We start from the raw sequence: 24,888 nt of genomic DNA on the forward strand, positions 1-24,888 counted from the left end.
ACACAATACTTGTATGTTTTGTTCGATAAAGTTCATATTTATAGCAAAAAATCTCAGTATACATTGGCGCGTTATGTTCAGTAGTTCCAAAACATCCCGGTGATTTTGCAGAGAGCCACATCAATTTACAGAAATACTCCTAATAACCATTGATAAAAGATACAAGTGCATGGAACTTTAGATCAAATCTGACACAGCGGAGAAGTTTTTTTTTTTAATTACGGAAAAATACAATGCAATAATTCTGTGCAGCGCTCAGAGACCAAAACAACCCAAACAGATATCCGCCATGTTGTGTAGTCAACAGTATAAATGTTCACTCTCCTTTGATGATCTTCATCAGAATGCACTCCCAGGAATCCCAGTTCCACAATGAATGTTTGATTTGTTCGATAAAGTCCATCATTTATGTCCAAATACCTCCTTTTTGTTTGTGCGTTTACCCCAGTAATCCAGATTCATGACGCGCGAGACTGTTGACATCTAGTGGAAGCCCTAGGAAGTGCAAAATGACCCCATAGACACTGTATATTCGATAGGCAACTACAAACCTCAGGTTTCTGCCTGCCATATGAGGTCTGTTATACTCACAGATATCATTCAAACAGTTTAATAAACTTCAGTGTTTTCTATCCAAATATACTAATAATATGCATATCTTAGCTTCTGGGACTGAGTAGCAGGCAGTTTACTCTGGGCACCTCTGGGCACCTTATTCATCCAAGCTACTCAATACTGCCCCCAGCCAAAGGTAGTTTTAATATTACTCAGTTCCTTTGGCTTTGGTGCCTCATGAATGAGTATTGCTCTGTTCAAGTAGACTGTGATTTTGCTGTGGTCTGATAGGGGTGTCAGTGGGCTGACAGTGAACGCTCTGAGAGACTCTGGGTTGAGGTCAGTGGGCTGACTGTGAACGCTCTGAGAGACTCTGGGTTGAGGTCAGTGGGCTGACTGTGAACGCTCTGAGAGACTCTGGGTTGAGGTCAGTGGGCTAACTGTGAACGCTCTGAGAGACTCTGGGTTGAGGTCAGTGGACTGACTGTGAACGCTCTGAGAGACTCTGGGTTGAGGTCAGTGGACTGACTGTGAACGCTCTGAGAGACTCTGGGTTGAGGTCAGTGGGCTGACTGTGAACGCTCTGAGAGACTCTGGGTTGAGGTCAGTGGGCTGACTGTGAACGCTCTGAGAGACTCTGGGTTGAGGTCAGTGGGCTGACTGTGAATGCTCTGAGAGGCTCTGGGTTGAGGTCAGTGGACTGAACGCTCTGAGAGACTCTGGGTTGAGGTCAGTGATAAAGTAGTCTACAGTACTACTGCCTAGAGATGAGCTATAGGTGTACCTACTGTAGGAGTCCCCTCGAAGCCTACCATTGACTATGTACATGCCCAGGATGTAACAGAGCTATAGGTGTACTGACCATAGGAGTCCCCTCGAAGCCTACCATTGACTATGTACATGCCCAGGATGTAACAGAGCTATAGGTGGACCTACTGTAGGAGTCCCCCCGAAGCCTACCATTGACTATGTACATACCCAGGATGTAACAGAGCTATAGGTGTACCTACTGTAGGAGTCCCCCCGAAGCCTACCATTGACTATGTACAGACCCAGGATGTAACAGAGCTATAGGTGTACCTACTGTAGGAGTCCCCCCGAAGCCTATTGACTATGTACAGACCCAGGATGTAACAGAGCTATAGGTGTACCTACCATTAACTATGTACATACCCAGGATGTAACAGAGCTATAGGTGTACCTACTGTAGGAGTCCCCTCGAAGCCTACCATTGACTATGTACAGACCCAGGATGTAACAGAGCTATAGGTGTACCTACCATAGGAGTCCCCTCGAAGCCTACCATTGACTATGTACATGCCCAGGATGTAACAGGGGTATAGGTGTACCTACTGTAGGAGTCCCCCCGAAGCCTACCATTGACTATGTACATGCCCAGGATGTAACAGAGGTATAGGTGTACCTACTGTAGGAGTCCCCCCGAAGCCTACCATTGACTATGTACATGCCCAGGATGTAACAGAGGTATAGGTGTACCTACTGTAGGAGTCCCCCCGAAGCCTACCATTGACTATGTACATGCCCAGGATGTAACAGAGCTATAGGTGTACCTACTGTAGGAGTCCCCCCGAAGCCTACCATTGACTATGTACCCAGCGTGTGTCAGAGCTGCAGGTGTTGTGACCCATTTTTGTTGTTTATCATTGTCATAGTTGTGCCTAAGGGGATTTGGGGGAGGGAATGTTTGTCCCCCTGTCTGCTGAGGGTGTCAGGTTCTTGTCCGGTTCTGGCATTTAGGTCGCCACAGACTAGTACATGTCCCTGGGTCTGGAAATGATTGATTCCCCCCTCCAGGATGGAGAAGCTGTCTTCATTAAAGTATGGGGATTCTAGTGGGGGGATATAGGGATTCTAGTGGGGGATATAGGGGATTCTAGTGGGGGGATATAGGGGATTCTAGTGGGGGGATATAGGGGATTCTAGTGGGGGGGATATAGGGGATTCTAGTGGGGGATATAGGGGATTCTAGTGGGGGGATATAGGGGATTCTAGTGGGGGATATAGGGATATAGGGGATTCTAGTGGGGGATATAGGGGATTCTAGTGGGGGGATATAGGGATTCTAGTGGGGATATAGGGGATTCTAGTGGGGGATATAGGGGATTCTAGTGGGGGGATATAGGGATTCTAGTGGGGGGGATATAGGGGATTCTAGTGGGGGGATATAGGGGATTCTAGTGGGGGGGATATAGGGGATTCTAGTGGGGGGGTTGATATAGGGGATTCTAGTGGGGGGGATATAGGGATTCTAGTGGGGGATATAGGGGATTCTAGTGGGGGATATAGGGGATTCTAGTGGGGGGATATAGGGGATTCTAGTGGGGGATATAGGGATTCTAGTGGGGGATATAGGGATTCTAGTGGGGGATATAGGGATTCTAGTGGGGGATATAGGGGATTCTAGTGGGGGGATATAGGGGATTCTAGTGGGGATATAGGGGATTCTAGTGGGGGATATAGGGATTCTAGTGGGGGATATAGGGGATTCTAGTGGGGGGGATATAGGGATTCTAGTGGGGGGATATAGGGGATTCTAGTGGGGGATATAGGGGATTCTAGTGGGGGGATATAGGGGATTCTAGTGGGGGGATATAGGGGATTCTAGTGGGGGGATATAGGGGATTCTAGTGGGGGATATAGGGGATTCTAGTGGGGGGGATATAGGGATTCTAGTGGGGGGATATAGGGGATTCTAGTGGGGGATATAGGGGATTCTAGTGGGGATATAGGGGTGGGGGATATAGGGGATTCTAGTGGGGGGATATAGGGGGATTCTAGTGGGGGGATATAGGGATTCTAGTGGGGGATATAGGGATTCTAGTGGGGGATATAGGGGATTCTAGTGGGGGGAAATAGGTAGCACACAGGGGGACATTGTTCTCTGTTGAGATCATTTCCTTTTGAATTTCTAGACAGAAGTAAAATAATTTAATAGAGTGGGTTAGGCTCTGTATCAAATTAGCATACCCCCTGAGTGTCTTCCCTGTTTCACACCTGGTAGTTTGGTAGATGGGACTACCAGCTCTCTGTAACCTAGAGGGCAACCAGTGGGTCCATCTCCTCTATACCACCCACCTGGTAGTGTGGTGGATGGGACTACCAGCTCTCTGTAACCTAGAGGACAACCAGTGGGTCCATCTCCTCTATACCACCCACCTGGTAGTGTGGTGGATGGGACTACCAGCTCTCTGTAACCTAGAGGACAACCAGTGGGTCCATCTCCTCTATACCACCCACCTGGTAGTGTGGTGGATGGGACTACCAGCTCTCTGTAACCTAGAGGACAACCAGTGGGTCCATCTCCTCTATACCACCCACCTGGTAGTGTGGTGGATGGGACTACCAGCTCTCTGTAACCTAGAGGACGACCAGTGGGTCCATCTCCTCTATACCACCCACCTGGTAGGTTGGTGGATGGGACTACCAGCTCTCTGTAACCTAGAGGACGACCAGTGGGTCCATCTGCTCTCTGTAACCTAGAGGGCAACCAGTGGGTCCGTCTGCTCTCTGTAACCTAGAGGACAACCAGTGGGTCCATCTCCTCTATACCATGTATCACACCTGGTAGTGTGGTGGATGGGACTACCAGCTCTCTGTAACCTAGAGGACAACCAGTGGGTCCATCTCCTCTATACCACCCACCTGGTAGTTTGGTGAGGCAGGTATCCTAGTGGTTAGAGTGTTGGGCCAGTAACCGAAAAGTTGCAAGTTCAAATCCCCGAGCTGACAAGGTACAAAATCTGTCGTTCTGCCCCTGAACAGGCAGTTAACCCACTGTTTCTAGGGCCATCAATGTAAATAAGAATTTGTTCTTAACTGTCTTGCCTAGTTAAATAAAGGTACAATTAAATAATAAATAAATCAAGGTGAAAAGTCTCACACCCCCAAAGCTCTCTATGATTGATCTGGTTGGTTTGGCCCCTGCCATGCCGAGCGGGGTGGGGAAATGGTTCAGCGGTCAGCTCGCGGGGTTGGGGTCAGCTCTGACGTATGGAGACGAGAGAGCGCGGGCCGCCGGCATCCAGTGTGGAGGGGAATGTGGCTTTAGCCAATAAGAAGGCATTGTTCTGGCAGTGGGGTCGAGGGTCAGGGTGGAAAAGAGGACCATTGTAACACAACAATCTCTCCGCCCCCATCTCTCTATTTCGCTCTCCCCCTCTTTCTCTCTCTCTCTGGGCCTGTGATGCAAACACACATACAGGGTCTGTGTTGTGGAGACACTAGGACCAGTGTGTCCTAGGTTTATAGCCCGTGCCATCCCCAGAGTTCACTCAAACACACACACACACACAATCTGCCTAGAGACCATCTCTCCTCCCCTCTCATCCCTCTCTCCTTCTCTCCCCCTGTCTTCACATCATTCCCTCCCTCCCAGTCACCCAAATGAGGCCTTTTCAGGCCAGACTGTACAATGGCAGACATTCAGCTAGGCTGTTAGCGTGCTAGGCTAATGTTTGGTGAGCTAGGCAGTTAGCGTGCTAGGCTAATGTTTGGTGAGCTAAGCAGTTAGCGTGCTAGGCTAATGTTTATACACTCCATTGAGTGTGTCACTGGGCTCAGTGTTCTGGCACAATGTGTCTTAATGTGACATATGCAATGCATTATTAACCAACACAGGGCACTATTGTTCCCTATTACCAGGCTATAGCTAACTGGCTACAGCATGTCATGCTAACAGCTAAACACAGTTAGCCATCATGCTAACATTTCTAACGGCTAAGGAGCTTTGATAACAGGATATGTAATGAGACACAGTTAGCCATCATGCTAACATTTCTAACGGCTAAGGAGCTTTGATAACAGGATATGTAATGAGACACAGTTAGCCATCATGCTAACATTTCTAACGGCTAAGGAGCTTTGATAACAGGATATGTAATGAGACACAGTTAGCCATCATGCTAACATTTCTAACGGCTAAGGAGCTTTGATAACAGGATATGTAATGAGACACAGTTAGCCATCATGCTAACATTTCTAACGGCTAAGGAGCTTTGATAACAGGATATGTAATGAGACACAGTTAACCATCATGCTAACATTGCTAACGGCTAAAGAGCTTTAAATACTGGATATGTAATTAGACACAGTTAACCATCATGCTAACGTTCATGGGCTTCTTCTTTGACCCAACATGTAGCTAGCTTAGTTGTCTTGGAGGAGGCTGATAGCTATATGTCTAGCCTACTACAGTCAACCATAATAGGAAGCTGTATTTGTGTTAGCTAGACAGAACCCCTTCCTGCCTGAAAGGCTGATTGGTCCAAATGTCCAGCCTACTACAGTCAACCATAACAGGAACCTGCTAGACAGAACCCCTTCCTGCCTGAAGGCTGATTGGTCCAAATGTCTAGCCTACTACAGTCAACCATAACAGGAACCTGCTAGACAGAACCCCTTCCTGCCTGAAGGCTGATTGGCCCAAATGTCCAGCCTACTACAGTCAACCATAACAGGAACCTGCTAGACAGAACCCCTTCCTGCCTGAAGGCTGATTGGTCCAAATGTCCAGCCTACTACAGTCAACCATAACAGGAACCTGCTAGACAGAACCCCTTCCTGCCTGAAGGCTGATTGGTCCAAATGTCCAGCCTACTACAGTCAACCATAACAGGAACCTGCTAGACAGAACCCCTTCCTGCCTGAAGGCTGATTGGTCCAAATGTCCAGCCTACTACAGGCAACCATAACAGGAACCTGCTAGACAGAACCCCTTCCTGCCTGAAGGCTGATTGGCCCAAATGTCCAGCCTACTACAGTCAACCATAACAGGAACCTGCTAGACAGAACCCCTTCCTGCCTGAAGGCTGATTGGCCCAAATGTCACCGTGATCCATATCGGTCACATGGAGAATAGTGGGCCATTTGAGACACACTGTGACAATGACAAACGAGTAAAGCCTGAACCAAAGATGACCTATTTAGTGTGTGTGTGTGTGTGTTTACTATGCTACATCAGTTGGCTTTAGTTCTTCACGAAGATGACCTATTTAGTGTGTGTGTGTGTGTGTGTGTGTGTGTGTATCAGTTTTACATTTCCCCACACTAATGGTTATGATTGGGGGAGGAAAAGCTTATCCTAGATCTGTTGCTAGGGGAAACTTGTGACACAGAGAGAAGGATGGGGACTATCACCTCACTCAGGGGTCAACCAGGGTCATGGCAGACAGACAGGAAGTAGAATGATCATGTGACTCTTCTGCTGGCACGTGATGTCACATTCTGTCATGGTTTAATTCTCTGTTTTATATCAATAAAGTTTGATGAAGATGTAAACAGAGTCCAGGGATACAGTAGCCGTGGAGACAGTAGTCACGGGATGTTAGGTGTGTGTGTGTGTGTTGTTGTGTGTTGGACAACAGATCCTGGTCCTGTGTCTAGATCTGAACTGTCTCCTCTCTCTCTCTGTCTGTGTGTGTGTGTGTGTGCGTGTGTGTGCCTGTGTGTGTGCGTGTGTGTGCGTGTGTGTGCGTGTGTGTGTGCCTGTGTGTGTGCCTGTGTGTGCCTGTGTGTGTGCCTGTGTGTGTGCCTGTGTGTGTGCCTGTGTGTGCGTGTGTGTGCACGTGCGTGTGTGCGCTGCAGGACTTTGAGTCGTGGGTAAATGACACAGTGGAGCATGGCTTCGTGGTCGTATCGTTTGGCGCCGGGGTCAAATACCTCTCAGAGGACATCACTCACAAACTGGCTGGAGCCCTGGGCAGGCTGCCCCAACGCGTGGTCTGGAGGTACTACCCATTTAATTCATTCACATTCCACTGCAACTGGGAAGGGGGAGGACACAACATGGCTGCTAATTCACATTCCCTTCCACTGCAACTGGGAAGGGGGAGGACACAACATGACTGCTAATTCACATTCCCTTCCAATGCAACTGGGGAGGGGGAGGACACAACATGGCTGCAAATTCACATTCACATTCCACTGCACCTGGGAAGGGGGAGGACACAACATGGCTGCTAATTCACATTCACTTCCACTGCAACTGGGAAGGGGGAGGACACAACATGGCTGCTAATTCACATTCACTTCCACTGCAACTGGGGAGGGGGAGGACACAACATGGCTGCTAATTCACATTCCCTTCCACTGCAACTGGGAAGGGGGAGGACACAACATGGCTGCTAATTCACATTCCTTTCCACTGCAACTGGGGAGGGGGATGACACAACATGGCTGCTAATTCACATTCCTTTCCACTGCAACTGGGGAGGGGGAGGACACAACATGGCTGCTAATTCACATTCACATTCCACTGCAACTGGGGAGGGGGAGGACACAACATGGCTGCTAATTCACATTCCCTTCCACTGCAACTGGGAAGGGGGAGGACACAACATGGCTGCTAATTCACATTCACATTCCACTGCAACTGGGAAGGGGGAGGACACAACATGGCTGCTAATTCACATTCCTTCCACTGCAACTGGGAAGGGGGAGGACACAACATGGCTGCTAATTCACATTCCCTTCCACTGCAACTGGGAAGGGGGAGGACACAACATGGCTGCTAATTCACATTCCTTCCACTGCAACTGGGGAGGGGGAGGACACAACATGGCTGCTAATTCACATTCACTGCAACTGCAACTGGGAAGGGGGAGGACACAACATGGCTGCTAATTCACATTCACTGCAACTGCAACTGGGAAGGGGGAGGACACAACATGGCTGCTAATTCACCTTCCCTTCCACTGCAACTGGGAAGGGGGAGGACACAACATGGCTGCTAATTCACATTCACTTCCACTGCAACTGGGGAGGGGGAGGACACAACATGGCTGCTAATTCACATTCCCTTCCACTGCAACTGGGAAGGGGGAGGACACAACATGGCTGCTAATTCACCTTCCCTTCCACTGCAACTGGGAAGGGGGAGGACACAACATGGCTGCTAATTCACATTCCACTGCAACTGGGAAGGGGGAGGACACAACATGGCTGCTAATTCACCTTCCCTTCCACTGCAACTGGGAAGGGGGAGGACACAACATGGCTGCTAATTCACATTCCCTTCCACTGCAACTGGGAAGGGGGATGACACAACATGGCTGCTAATTCACATTCCTTTCCACTGCAACTGGGAAGGGGGAGGACACAACATGGCTGCTAAATCACATTCACTTCCACTGCAACTGGGAAGGGGGAGGACACAACATGGCTGCTAATTCACATTCCACTGCAACTGGGAAGGGGGAGGACACAACATGGCTGCTAATTCACATTCCCTTCCACTGCAACTGGGAAGGGGGAGGACACAACATGGCTGCTAATTCACATTCCCTTCCACTGCAACTGGGAAGGGGAGGACACAACATGGCTGCTAATTCACATTCCCTTCCACTGCAACTGGGAAGGGGAGGACACAACATGGCTGCTAATTCACATTCCCTTCCACTGCAACTGGGGAGGGGGAGGACACAACATGGCTGCTAATTCACATTCCCTTCCACTGCAACTGGGAAGGGGAGGACACAACATGGCTGCTAATTCACATTCCCTTCCACTGCAACTGGGAAGGGGGATGACACAACATGGCTGTTAATTCACATTCACTTCCACTGCAACTGGGAAGGGGGAGGACACAACATGGCTGCTAATTCTCATTCCCTTCCACTGCAACTGGGGAGGGGGAGGACACAACATGGCTGCTAATTCACCTTCCCTTCCACTGCAACTGGGACGGGGGATGACACAACATGGCTGCTAATTCACATTCCCTTCCACTGCAACTGGGGAGGGGGAGGACACAACATGGCTGCTAATTCACATTCCCTTCCACTGCAACTGGGGAGGACACAACATGGCTGCTAATTCACCTTCCCTTCCACTGCAACTGGGAAGGGGGAGGACACAACATGGCTGCTAATTCACATTCACATTCCACTGCACCTGGGAAGGGGGAGGACACAACATGGCTGCTAATTCACATTCACTTCCACTGCAACTGGGAAGGGGGAGGACACAACATGGCTGCTAATTCACATTCACATTCCACTGCAACTGGGGAGGGGGAGGACACAACATGGCTGCTAATTCACATTCCCTTCCACTGCAACTGGGAAGGGGAGGACACAACATGGCTGCTAATTCACATTCCCTTCCACTGCAACTGGGAAGGGGGATGACACAACATGGCTGTTAATTCACATTCCCTTCCACTGCAACTGGGGAGGGGGAGGACACAACATGGCTGCTAATTCACATTCCCTTCCACTGCAACTGGGAAGGGGGATGACACAACATGGCTGTTAATTCACATTCACTTCCACTGCAACTGGGACGGGGGATGACACAACATGGCTGCTAATTCACATTCCCTTCCACTGCAACTGGGGAGGGGGAGGACACAACATGGCTGCTAATTCACATTCCCTTCCACTGCAACTGGGGAGGGGGAGGACACAACATGGCTGCTAATTCACATTCCCTTCCACTGCAACTGGGGAGGACACAACATGGCTGCTAATTCACCTTCCCTTCCACTGCAACTGGGAAGGGGGAGGACACAACATGGCTGCTAATTCACATTCACATTCCACTGCACCTGGGAAGGGGGAGGACACAACATGGCTGCTAATTCACATTCACTTCCACTGCAACTGGGAAGGGGGAGGACACAACATGGCTGCTAATTCACATTCACATTCCACTGCAACTGGGGAGGGGGAGGACACAACATGGCTGCTAATTCACATTCCCTTCCACTGCAACTGGGGAGGGGGAGGACACAACATGGCTGCTAATTCACCTTCCCTTCCACTGCAACTGGGAAGGGGGAGGACACAACATGGCTGCTAAATCACATTGGTCGAGTTCCTCCCCGACTATATTGCAGACTCATGCTAAATCTTACAGCACCTGGATAGGTATAAATAACTGGTCACACAACCATTGGTTGATGCAAATCAACACTTGGGCATCTAGTTGGGCAGGAACTCATCCATTCACTCCCACTGCAACTAGGAGGGAGAGGACACAAAATGGCTGCCAGGGGTGGCACCATCAGCCAGGTGGGTGAGGTAAAATGGCCCCCAGCACCTTTACTCTACTATCTCCAATGAGGAGAGACAAACGTATCCAGTTGGGCAGGAACTCATCCATTCACTCCCACTGCAACTAGGAGGGAGAGGACACAAAATGGCTGCCAGGGGTGGCACCATCAGCCAGGTGGGTGAGGTAAAATGGCCCCCAGCACCTTTACTCTACTATCTCCAATGAGGAGAGACAAACGTATCACACAAGTCGTAGTTACGCTTAAAACAGAATCTTTATTAGTGAGAGAGCTCTGCGATTGGCTGGTCGACTAATCTTTATTAGTGAGAGAGCTCTGCGATTGGCTGGTCGACGAATCTTTATTAGTGAGAGAGCTCTGCGATTGGCTGGTCGACGAACCTTTATTAGTGAGAGAGCTCTGTGATTGGCTGGTCGACGAACCACACCCTCAGAGAATTCCTTGAGAGCCACGACACAAAGGCTACACAAGTCGTAGTTACGCTTAAAACAGAATCTTTATTAGTGAGAGAGCTCTGCGATTGGCTGGTCGACGAATCTTTATTAGTGAGAGAGCTCTGCGATTGGCTGGTCGACGAACCACACCCTCAGAGGATTCCTTGAGAGCCACGACACAAAGGCTACACAAGTCGTAGTTACGCTTAAAACAGAATCTTTATTAGTGAGAGAGCTCTGCGATTGGCTGGTCGACGAATCTTTATTAGTGAGAGAGCTCTGCGATTGGCTGGTCGACGAACCACACCCCTCAGAGGATTCCTTGAGAGCCACGACACAAAGGCTACACAAGTCGTAGTTACGCTTAAAACAGAATCTTTATTAGTGAGAGAGCTCTGCGATTGGCTGGTCGACGAATCTTTATTAGTGAGAGAGCTCTGCGATTGGCTGGTCGACGAACCACACCCTCAGAGGATTCCTTGAGAGCCACGACACAAAGGCTACAAAAACAAATATTTTATATAGCAAAGATCCACCCAACTCAGTCTACATGACAAACAACAGACGTGTGGAACGGGTCACAAGGTGGGACGGGTCACAAGGTGGGACTTGATAAATTGAGGAAGGAGTATCACGCAGACCGATGGCATTTGCTATGAAGACTGTTTTTATTGTTCAGTTTGGCCCCTAAGACGAGGCTCCGGTCTCGTCCCTGGTACTTCTTTAGCACAGAAACACCAACTCAGTCTATGGGCATAAATCAATTGTCAACTCCAGATCTCCAGTAAAACCCGTTCTTGACCCCTCTCCTGGACAAGCTCACTGGGGGGAGTGAGCCTCTAGGTCACACACTATCCCAGGATAGGTGCAACATCAGAGAGGACATACAATGGTTCCAGACACTACCACACACATCTTGTCTCAAACCTCATCTCCCCCAAGACCAAAGGAGAGAGTGACCGGCACACAGACATTGTGGAGACAAGTAATTGGTTCCCCAATAATCACGTCATCCCTTCACATTCACATGGTTTAGAATAGGTAAAGACACATTCACATGGTTTAGAATAGGTAAAGACACATTCACATGGTTTAGAATAGGTAAAGACACATGGTTTAGAATAGGTAAAGACACATGGTTTAGAATAGGTACAGACACATGGTTTAGAATAGGTACAGACACATGGTTTAGAATAGGTAAAGACACATTCACATGGTTTAGAATAGGTAAAGACACATGGTTTAGAATAGGTAAAGACACATGGTTTAGAATAGGTACAGACACATGGTTTAGAATAGGTACAGACACATGGTTTAGAATAGGTAAAGACACATTCACATGGTTTAGAATAGGTAAAGACACATGGTTTAGAATAGGTACAGACACATGGTTTAGAATAGGTACAGACACATGGTTTAGAATAGGTACAGACACATGGTTTAGAATAGGTACAGACACATTCACATGGTTTAGAATAGGTACAGACACATGGTTTAGAATAGGTACAGACACATTCACATGGTTTAGAATAGGTACAGACACATGGTTTAGAATAGGTACAGACATGGTTTAGAATAGGTACAGACAGATGGTTTAGAATAGGTAAAGACACATGGTTTAGAATAGGTACAGACACATGGTTTAGAATAGGTACAGACACATGGTTTAGAATAGGTACAGACACATGGTTTAGAATAGGTAAAGACACATGGTTTAGAATAGGTAAAGACACATGGTTTAGAATAGGTACAGACACATGGTTTAGAATAGGTACAGACACATGGTTTAGAATAGGTACAGACACATGGTTTAGAATAGGTACAGACACATTCACATGGTTTAGAATAGGTACAGACACATGGTTTAGAATAGGTACAGACACATGGTTTAGAATAGGTAAAGACACATGGTTTAGAATAGGTAAAGACACATGGTTTAGAATAGGTAAAGACACATGGTTTAGAATAGGTACAGACACATGGTTTAGAATAGGTACAGACACATGGTTTAGAATAGGTAAAGACACATGGTTTAGAATAGGTACAGACACATGGTTTAGAATAGGTAAAGACACATGGTTTAGAATAGGTAAAGACACATGGTTTAGAATAGGTAAAGACACATGGTTTAGAATAGGTAAAGACACATGGTTTAGAATAGGTACAGACACATGGTTTAGAATAGGTAAAGACACATGGTTTAGAATAGGTAAAGACACATGGTTTAGAATAGGTACAGACACATTCACATGGTTTAGAATAGGTACAGACACATGGTTTAGAATAGGTAAAGACACATGGTTTAGAATAGGTAAAGACACATGGTTTAGAATAGGTAAAGACACATGGTTTAGAATAGGTAAAGACACATGGTTTAGAATAGGTAAAGACATGGTTTAGAATAGGTAAAGACACATGGTTTAGAATAGGTACAGACACATGGTTTAGAATAGGTAAAGACACATGGTTTAGAATAGGTAAAGACACATGGTTTAGAATAGGTAAAGACACATTCACATGGTTTAGAATAGGTACAGACACATGGTTTAGAATAGGTACAGACACATTTTAGAATAGGTAAAGACACACGGTTTAGAATAGGTACAGACACATGGTTTAGAATAGGTACAGACACATGGTTTAGAATAGGTACAGACACATGGTTTAGAATAGGTAAAGACACATTCACATGGTTTAGAATAGGTAAAGACACATGGTTTAGAATAGGTAAAGACACATGGTTTAGAATAGGTACAGACACACGGTTTAGAATAGGTACAGACACATGGTTTAGAATAGGTAAAGACACATGGTTTAGAATAGGTACAGACACATGGTTTAGAATAGGTACAGACACACGGTTTAGAATAGGTACAGACACATGGTTTAGAATAGGTAAAGACACATGGTTTAGAATAGGTAAAGACACATGGTTTAGAATAGGTAAAGACACATGGTTTAGAATAGGTAAAGACACACGGTTTAGAATAGGTAAAGACACATTCACATGGTTTAGAATAGGTAAAGACACATGGTTTAGAATAGGTAAAGACACATGGTTTAGAATAGGTAAAGACACATGGTTTAGAATAGGTAAAGACACATGGTTTAGAATAGGTAAAGACACACGGTTTAGAATAGGTAAAGACACATGGTTTAGAATAGGTAAAGACACATGGTTTAGAATAGGTACAGACACATGGTTTAGAATAGGTACAGACACATGGTTTAGAATAGGTACAGACACATGGTTTAGAATAGGTAAAGACACACGGTTTAGAATAGGTAAAGACACATTCACATGGTTTAGAATAGGTAAAGACACATTCACATGGTTTAGAATAGGTAAAGACACATTCACATGGTTTAGAATAGGTAAAGACACATTCACATGGTTTAGAATAGGTAAAGACACATGGTTTAGAATAGGTAAAGACACATGGTTTAGAATAGGTAAAGACACATGGTTTAGAATAGGTACAGACACATGGTTTAGAATAGGTACAGACACATGGTTTAGAATAGGTACAGACACATTCACACGGTTTAGAATAGGTAAAGACACATGGTTTAGAATAGGTAAAGACACACGGTTTAGAATAGGTAAAGACACATGGTTTAGAATAGGTAAAGACACATGGTTTAGAATAGGTACAGACACACGGTTTAGAATAGGTACAGACACATGGTTTAGAATAGGTAAAGACACATGGTTTAGAATAGGTAAAGACACATGGTTTAGAATAGGTAAAGACACATGGTTTAGAATAGGTAAAGACACATGGTTTAGAATAGGTACAGACACATGGTTTAGAATAGGTACAGACACATGGTTTAGAATAGGTAAAGACACATGGTTTAGAATAGGTACAGACACATGGTTTAGAATAGGTAAAGACACATGGTTTAGAATAGGTAAAGACACACGGTTTAGAATAGGTAAAGACACACGGTTTAGAATAGGTAAAGACACACGGTTTAGAATAGGTAAAGACACACGGTTTAGAATAGGTAAAGACACATGGTTTAGAATAGGTAAAGACACACGGTTTAGAATAGGTAAAGACACATGGTTTAGAATAGGTAAAGACACATGGTTTAGAATAGGTAAAGACACATGGTTTAGAATAGGTAAAGACACATGGTTTAGAATAGGTACAGACACATGGTTTAGAATAGGTACAGACACATGGTTTAGAATAGGTACAGACACATGGTTTAGAATAGGTAAAGACACATGGTTTAGAATAGGTACAGACACATGGTTTTAGAATAGGTAAAGACACACGGTTTAGAATAGGTAAAGACACATGGTTTAGAATAGGTAAAGACACATGGTTTAGAATAGGTACAGACACATGGTTTAGAATAGGTACAGACACATTCACATGGTTTAGAATAGGTACAGACACATTCACATGGTTTAGAATAGGTACAGACACATGGTTTAGAATAGGTACAGACACATGGTTTAGAATAGGTACAGACACATGGTTTAGAATAGGTACAGACACATTCACATGGTTTAGAATAGGTACAGACACATGGTTTAGAATAGGTAAAGACACATGGTTTAGAATAGGTAAAGACACATGGTTTAGAATAGGTACAGACACATGGTTTAGAATAGGTACAGACACATTCACATGGTTTAGAATAGGTAAAGACACATTCACATGGTTTAGAATAGGTAAAGACACATGGTTTAGAATAGGTAAAGACACATGGTTTAGAATAGGTAAAGACACATGGTTTAGAATAGGTAAAGACACATGGTTTAGAATAGGTAAAGACACATGGTTTAGAATAGGTAAAGACACATGGTTTAGAATAGGTACAGACACATGGTTTAGAATAGGTACAGACACATGGTTTAGAATAGGTACAGACACATGGTTTAGAATAGGTACAGACACATGGTTTAGAATAGGTAAAGACACATTCACATGGTTTAGAATAGGTACAGACACATGGTTTAGAATAGGTAAAGACACATGGTTTAGAATAGGTAAAGACACATGGTTTAGAATAGGTAAAGACATGGTTTAGAATAGGTAAAGACACATGGTTTAGAATAGGTACAGACACATGGTTTAGAATAGGTAAAGACACATTCACATGGTTTAGAATAGGTAAAGACACATGGTTTAGAATAGGTAAAGACACATGGTTTAGAATAGGTAGACACATGGTTTAGAATAGGTACAGACACATTCACATGGTTTAGAATAGGTACAGACACATGGTTTAGAATAGGTAAAGACATGGTTTAGAATAGGTAAAGACACATGGTTTAGAATAGGTAAAGACACATGGTTTAGAATAGGTACAGACACATTCACATGGTTTAGAATAGGTACAGACACATGGTTTAGAATAGGTAAAGGCATGGTTTAGAATAGGTAAAGGCACATGGTTTAGAATAGGTAAAGACACATTCACATGGTTTAGAATAGGTAAAGACACATGGTTTAGAATAGGTAAAGACACATGGTTTAGAATAGGTAAAGACACATGGTTTAGAATAGGTACAGACATGGTTTAGAATAGGTACAGACACATGGTTTAGAATAGGTACAGACACATGGTTTAGAATAGGTACAGACACATGGTTTAGAATAGGTACAGACACATGGTTTAGAATAGGTACAGACACATGGTTTAGAATAGGTACAGACACATGGTTTAGAATAGGTACAGACACATGGTTTAGAATAGGTACAGACACATGGTTTAGAATAGGTACAGACACATGGTTTAGAATAGGTAAAGACACATTCACATATGAAGACAATGATCCCTCCTGTCTTCTCTTTCTGATATTCAATTTGCAACTCTGGTCTTATAATTGAAAACCCTGAAGTGGTTAAATTGACCGTGGATTCCAAATGATATCCTAACCGATCCAACTCATGTGCGTTTCCGATGCCGGTTTTCTTCTATCTCCTCCTGGATCGAACAAAAACCAAGCGTGGCTATTGCAATCCATGTTCATTAAATAATAAAGAAACACGAACTCTACAAACTCAACAAAACAATAAACGTAATGAAAACCGAAACAGCCTATATTTGTGTAACCTACATAGACAGGAACAAGGACACTAAGGACAATCACCCACAATACAACCAAAGAATATGGCTGCCTAAATATGGTTCCCAATCAGAGACAACGATAACCACCTGCCTCTGATTGAGAACCACTCCAGACAGCCATAGACTTTCCTAGAACACCCCACTAAGCTACAATCCCACTAACATACACACCAAAACCCCCAGACAAAACACACCACAATAGAAAAACTCCATGCCACACCCTGGCCTGACCCAATACATGAAGAAAAACACAAAATACTTAGACCAGGGCGTGACAGCCCCATACCAGGGGATTAACCCACGGGCAATTTTGAGGATCGTCACGAGTCACTGGGGACATCATTGGGATTGCGAGATGCCTCTCTTTAATTCGTCGTAACCTGCTTGGAGTGGAGGAGCTAGTTTTATGCATTACCACAAGGGAGATGTTTAGTTTACCGAAAATACAGCTCACTGTCCAATGTGTTGGGTAGAGACAGGTTTGATCACTACAGATCCAATCAGTAAATGTTGCCCGAGCCAAATCGATGAGAACGATTGTCAGTTTTCCGCGTCAACAATGGTGTGCCCCACCCTCAGTCTAAATAGAGTTTCCAGAGCTTCATGTTCCATTCTTCCAGCTACTTCCTATTGGGGAGACACTAGGATTAACACATGTTGACATTCCCACAGGGGATTCATTATTTGTGGTTTGGAAATATTCCTTGGGTTGGATCAGGACAGGTTCTGATTGGGGTTCGTCAGGGTTGGATCAGAACAGGTTCTGATTGGGGTTCGTCAGGGTTGGATCAGGACAGGTTCTGATTGGGGTTCGTCGGGGTTGGATCAGGACAGGTTCTGAATGGGGTTGGATCAGGACAGGTTCTGAATGGGGTTGGATCAGGACAGGTTCTGAATGGGGTTGGATCAGGACAGGTTCTGATTGGGGTTGGATCAGGACAGGTTCTGAATGGGGTTGGATCAGGACAGGTTTTGATTGGGGTTGGATCAGGACAGGTTCTGAATGGGGTTGGATCAGGACAGGTTCTGATTGGGGTTGGATCAGGACAGGTTCTGAATGGGGTTGGATCTGGACAGGTTTTGATTGGGGTTGGATCAGGACAGGTTCTGAATGGGGTTGGATCAGAACAGGTTCTGATTGGGGTTCGTCAGGGTTGGATCAGGACAGGTTCTGATTGGGGTTCGTCCTCAGGACAGGTTCTGAATGGGGTTGGACAGGACAGGTTCTGAATGGGGTTGGATCAGGACAGGTTCTGATTGGGGTTGGATCAGGACAGGTTCTGAATGGGGTTGGATCAGGACAGGTTTTGATTGGGGTTGGATCAGGACAGGTTCTGAATGGGGTTGGATCAGGACAGGTTCTGATTGGGGTTGGATCAGGACAGGTTCTGAATGGGGTTGGATCAGGACAGGTTTTGATTGGGGTTGGATCAGGACAGGTTCTGAATGGGGTTGGATCAGGACAGGTTCTGATTGGGGTTCCATGGTTGGATCAGGACAGGTTCTGATTGGGGTTCGTCAGGGTTGGATCAGGACAGGTTCTGATTGGGGTTCGTCGTTGGATCAGGACAGGTTCTGAATGGGGTTGGATCAGGACAGGTTCTGAATGGGGTTCGTCGGGGTTGGATCAGGACAGGTTCTGATTGGGGTTCGTCAGGGTTGGATCAGAACAGGTTCTGAATGGGGTTGGATCAGGACAGGTTCTGAATGGGGTTGGATCAGGACAGGTTCTGATTGGGGTTCGTGAGGGTTGGATCAGGACCGGTTCTGAATGGGGTTGGATCAGAACAGGTTCTGAATGGGGTTCGTCGGGGTTTGATCAGGACAGGTTCTGATTGGGGTTGGATCAGAACAGGTTCTGAATGGGGTTGGATCAGAACAGGTTCTGATTGGGGTTCACTTGGATCAGAACAGGTTCTGAATGGGGTTCATGAGGGTTGGATCAGGACAGGTTCTGAATGGGGTTCAGGGTTGGATCAGAACAGGTTCTGAATGGGGTTCGTGAGGGTTGGATCAGGACAGGTTCTGAATGGGGTTTGTCGGAGTTGGATCAGGACAGGTTCTGAATGGGGTTCGTCTGGGTTGGATCAGGACAGGTTCTGAATGGGGTTGGATCAGGACAGGTTCTGAATGGGGTTCGACAGGGTTGGATCAGAACAGATTCTGAATGGGGTTCGTCAGGGTTGGATCAGGACAGGTTCTGATTGGGGTTCGTCGGGGTTGGATCAGGACAGGTTCTGATTGGGGTTCATCTGGGTTGGATCAGGACAGGTTCTGATTGGGGTTCGTCGGGGTTGGATCAGGACAGGTTCTGATTGGGGTTTGTCGGGTTAGATCAGGACAGGTTCTGATTGGGGTTCGTCGGGTTAGATCAGGACAGGTTCTGATTGGGGTTCGTCGGGTTGGATAAGGACAGGTTCTGAATGGGGTTGGATCAGGACAGGTTCTGATTGGGGTTCGTCGGGGTTGGATCAGGACAGGTTCTGATTGGGGTTCGTCGGGGTTGGATCAGAACAGGTTCTGAATGGGATTCGTCGGGTTTGGATCAGGACAGGTTCTGAATGGGGTTCGTCAGGGTTGGATCAGAACAGGTTCTGAATGGGGTTCGTGAGGGTTGGATCAGAACAGGTTCTTGTACACAGGATCTACAATATATCACAAAAGTGACTACACCCCTCACATTTTTGTAAATATTTGAGTATATCTTTTCATGTGACAACACTGGAGAAATTACACTTTACTACAATGTAAAGTAGTGAGTGTACAGCTTGTATAACAGTGCAAATTTTCCCCCTCAAAATAACTCAACACACAGCCATTAATGTCCAAATTGGGCCCAAAGTGTCAATATTTTGTGTGGCCACCATCATTTTCCAGCACTGCCTTAACCCTCTTGGGCATGGAGTTCACCAGAGCCTCACAGGTTGCCACTGGAGTCCTCTTCCACTCCTCCATGACAACATCACAGAGCTGGTGGATGTTAGAGACCTTGCACTCCTCCATGACGACATCACGGAGATGGTGGATGTTAGAGACCTTGCACTCCTCCATGACGACATCACAGAGCTGGTGGATGTTAGAGACCTTGCACTCCTCCATGACGACATCACGGAGATGGTGGATGTTAGAGACCTTCCACTCCTCCATGACGACATCACGGAGATGGTGGATGTTAGAGACCTTGCACTCCTCCATGACGACATCACAGAGCTGGTGGATGTTAGAGACCTTGCACTCCTCCATGACGACATCACAGAGCTGGTGGATGTTAGAGACCTTGCACTCCTCCATGACGACATCACGGAGATGGTGGATGTTAGAGACCTTGCACTCCTCCATGACGACATCACAGAGCTGGTGGATGTTAGAGACCTTGCACTCCTCCATGACGACATCACAGAGCTGGTGGATGTTAGAGACCTTGCACTCCTCCATGACGACATCACGGAGATGGTGGATGTTAGAGACCTTGCACTCCTCCATGACGACATCACAGAGCTGGTGGATGTTATAGACCTTCCACTCCTCCATGACGACATCACGGAGATGGTGGATGTTAGAGACCTTGCACTCCTCCACCTTCCGTTTGAGGATGCCCCACAGATGCTCAATAGGGTTTAGGATTTGATTTGGTTGTAGAGGTCTGCAACAGGTCGGCACCTCAGGAGTAAATGTCAGTTGGCTTTTCGTAGCCGATGGCAACCCCCACCTTGGGATGGATCTCTCTCAGGAGATCCTTGCTCACTGCCATTTGATTTAACCAGGCAAGTCAGTTAAGAACAAATTATTATTTTCAATGACGGCCTAGGAACAGTGGGTTAACTGGTCTAGGAACAGTGGGTTAACTAGTCTAGGAACAGTGGGTTAACTAGTCTAGGAACAGTGGGTAAACTGGTCTAGGAACAGTGGGTTAACTGGTCTAGGAACAGTGGGTTAACTGGTCTAGGAACAGTGTGTAAACTGGTCTAGGAACAGTGGGTAAACTGGTCAAGGAACAGTGGGTAAACTGGTCTAGGAACAGTGGGTTAACTGGTCTAGGAACAGTGGGTTAACTGGTCTAGGAACAGTGGGTTAACTGGTCTAGGAACAGTGGGTTAACTGGCCTAGGAACAGTGGGTTAACTGGTCTAGGAACAGTGGGTTAACTGGTCTAGGAACAGTGGGTTAACTGGCCTAGGAACAGTGGGTTAACTGGTCTAGGAACAGTGGGTTAACTGGTCTAGGAACAGTGGGTTAACTGGTCTAGGAACAGTGGGTTAACTGTCTAGGAACAGTGGGTTAACTGGTCTAGGAACAGTGGGTTAACTGTCTAGGAACAGTGGGTTAACTGTCTAGGAACAGTGGGTTAACTGGTCTAGGAACAGTGGGTTAACTGGTCTAGGAACAGTGGGTTAACTGGTCTAGGAACAGTGGGTTAACTGGTCTAGGAACAGTGGGTTAACTGGTCTAGGAACAGTGGGTTAACTGGTCTAGGAACAGTGGGTTAACTGGTCTAGGAACAGTGGGTTAACTGGTCTAGGAACAGTGGGTTAACTGGTCTAGGAACAGTGGGTTAACTGGCCTAGGAACAGTGGGTTAACTGGTCTAGGAACAGTGGGTTAACTAGTCTAGGAACAGTGGGTTAACTGCCTTGTTCAGGGAGCAGAACGACAGATTTTTACCTTGTCAGCTCGGGGACTCGATCTAGCAACCTTTTTGATTACAAGTCCAACGCTCTGACCACTAGGCTACCCTTCTGCCCCATAGCCATAGCAGTGGAATGTCAACAGGGGAAAGCCTCTACCCCATTGGAGAAGGCATCCACTATCACCAGACAATATTTGTAACCCTGACAAGGAGATAAATAATAAAATCCATCAAATGGTCCTTCAGGGGTCAGATGAGTCGACAATGGCATGGAAATCCCTCTTCCCTCTCCTGGTGCAAACATTTACATTTAGCTCTTATCCAGAGCGACTTAACCAAAATGTATTTACAAAATCAACAACTTTTTAAGAGTTAGCATGAGCGATGCACTTACAAACAGCAACTTCAGAAGGGAGCCAAATAGCCTTTAGCAAGTTATGAACAAGTTTTAAACGAGAGATTGTCTGACCAGAGGAGGAGGTCAGGAAGCCACGCTGTTTCCACAGAGTACCCAAATCATGTACCACACCAAAGGCATATCTGCTATCTGTATAGATAGTAGCAGACTGGCCTTTAGCTAACGTGCAAAGAGTTCTGCTGTTTGGGCCGAAAGGTAATTCAGCACTTTCCAGTGTGGTTGAGGCACAGTAGTAACCGTGGTTACATACGTGGTTCTCCCTCCTCAGAACGCTGAGCAGAGCCAATCTACAAACAGTTCCACCCTTTGCATTTTGCAAAAGGGACATCGGTTAAATCCATCCTTGGTTTTTAGATACAAGCTCCTCCAGAGCAGCACGGTCGTTCGGCTCGCCATCGTCCTCGGTGGGCACCAGAGTAGCAGGGTTTAACACAGTGGACCTCTTCAGAGCAGCACGGTCGTTCGGCTCGCCATCGTCCTCGGTGGGCACCAGAGTAGCAGGGTTTAACACAGTGGACCTCTTCAGAGCAGCACGGTCGTTCGGCTCGCCATCGTCCTCGGTGGGCACCAGAGTAGCAGGGTTTAACACAGTGGACCTCTTCAGAGCAGCACGGTCGTTCGGCTCGCCATCGTCCTCGGTGGGCACCAGAGTAGCAGGGTTTAACACAGTGGATCTCTTCAGAGCAGCACGGTCGTTCGGCTCGCCATCGTTCTCGGTGGGCACCAGAGTAGCAGGGTTTAACACAGTGGACCTCTTCAGAGCAGCACGGTCGTTCGGCTCGCCATCGTCCTTGGTGGACACCAGAGTAGCAGGGTTTAACACAGTGGACCTCTTCAGAGCAGGTCACGGTCATTGTCAGAAGAACATTCTGGACAATGGAGGGCACCTGGTGTTAGATGGGCTGTCATTCTGATAATGGAGCTGGTGTTAGATGGGCCTTCTGATAATGGAGCTGGTGTTAGATGGGCCGTAATTCTGATAATGTAGCTGGTGTTAGATGGGCTGTCATTCTGATAATGGAGCTGGTGTTAGATGGGTTTCTGACAATGGAGGACCTCTGGTGTTAGATGGGCTGTCATTCTGATAATGGAGCTGGTGTTAGATGAACATTCTGATAATGGAGGAGTGGAGCTGGTGTTAGATGGGCTGTCATTCTGATAATGGAGCTGGTGTTAGATGGGCCGTAATTCTGATAATGGAGCTGGTGTTAGATGGGCCGTAATTCTGATAATGTAGCTGGTGTTAGATGGGCTGTCATTCTGATAATGGAGCTGGTGTTAGATGGGCCGCATTCTGACAATGGAGGAGTGGAGCTGGTGTTAGATGGGCTGTCATTCTGATAATGGAGCTGGTGTTAGATGGGCCGTCATTCTGATAATGGAGGAGTGGAGCTGGTGTTAGATGGGCTGTCATTCTGATAATGGAGCTGGTGTTAGATGGGCCGTCATTCTGATAATGGAGCTGGTGTTAGATGGGCTGTCAATCTGATAATGGAGCTGGTGTTAGATGGGCCGTCATTCTGATAATGGAGCTGGTGTTAGATGGGCCGTCATTCTGATAATGGAGGAGTGGAGCTGGTGTTGGATGGGCTGTCATTCTGATAATGGAGGAGCTGGTGTTGGATGGGCCGTCATTCTGATAGTGGAGCTGGTGTTAGATGGGCCGATTCTGATAATGGCTGGTGTTAGATGGGCTGTCATTCTGATAATGGAGCTGGTGTTAGATGGGCTGTCATTCTGATAATGGAGCTGGTGTTAGATGGGCCGTCATTCTGATAATGGAGCTGGTGTTAGATGGGCCGTCATTCTGATAATGGAGCTGGTGTTAGATGGGCCGTCATTCTGATAATGGAGGAGTGGAGCTGGTGTTGGATGGGCCGTCATTCTGATAATGGAGGAGTGGAGCTGGTGTTGGATGGGCCGTCATTCTGATAGTGGAGCTGGTGTTAGATGGGCCGTCATTCTGATAATGTAGCTGGTGTTAGATGGGCCGTCATTCTGATAATGGAGCTGGTGTTAGATGGGCTGTCATTCTGATAATGGAGCTGGTGTTAGATGGGCCGTCATTCTGATAATGGAGCTGGTGTTAGATGGGCCGTCATTCTGATAATGTAGCTGGTGTTAGATGGGCCGTCATTCTGATAATGGAGCTGGTGTTAGATGGGCCGTCATTCTGATAATGGATCTGGTGTTAGATGGGCCGTCATTCTGATAATGGAGCTGGTGTTAGATGGGCCGTCATTCTGATAATGGAGCTGGTGTTAGATAATGGGCTGGTGTCATTCTGATAATGGAGCTGGTGTTAGATGGGCTGTCATTCTGATAATGGAGCTGGTGCTAGATGGGCCGTCATTCTGATAATGTAGCAGTGGAGCTGGTGTTAGATGGGCCAAAGCCAGAAACAGACTGGTTAAAGCCAGAAACAGACTGGTTAAAGTCAGAAACAGACTGGTTAAAGCCTGAAACAGACTGGTTAAAGCCAGAAACAGACTGGTTAAAGTCAGAAACAGACTGGTTAAAGCCAGAAACAGACTGGTTAAAGCCTGAAACAGACTGGTTAAAGCCAGAAACAGACTGGTTAAAGCCAGAAACAGACTGGTTAAAGTCAGAAACAGACTGATCTTGGTTAAAGCCATGGTTAAAGCCAGAAACAGACTGGTTAAAGTCAGAAACAGACTACTGGTTAAAGTCAGAAACAGACTGGTTAAAGTCAGAAACGGACTGGTTAAA

At 46.3% G+C, this 24,888-nt stretch overlaps 1 protein-coding gene across 1 annotated transcript in view; it reads left to right on the top strand.

Moving 5' to 3' along the window:
- ugt8 (UDP glycosyltransferase 8) overlaps positions 1-24,888 on the top strand; it is an 84,939-nt gene that overhangs the window by 29,523 nt on the left and 30,528 nt on the right. Inside the window, exon 3 of the mRNA XM_065015785.1 lies at positions 7,159-7,301. Coding sequence (XP_064871857.1) covers positions 7,159-7,301 — 143 coding nt within the window. The remainder of the gene's footprint in view (positions 1-7,158; positions 7,302-24,888) is intronic.

This window comes from Oncorhynchus nerka, unplaced genomic scaffold, assembly GCF_034236695.1.
Source record: "Oncorhynchus nerka isolate Pitt River unplaced genomic scaffold, Oner_Uvic_2.0 unplaced_scaffold_1276, whole genome shotgun sequence".
In the NCBI taxonomy this organism is placed as follows: Eukaryota; Metazoa; Chordata; class Actinopteri; order Salmoniformes; family Salmonidae; genus Oncorhynchus; species Oncorhynchus nerka.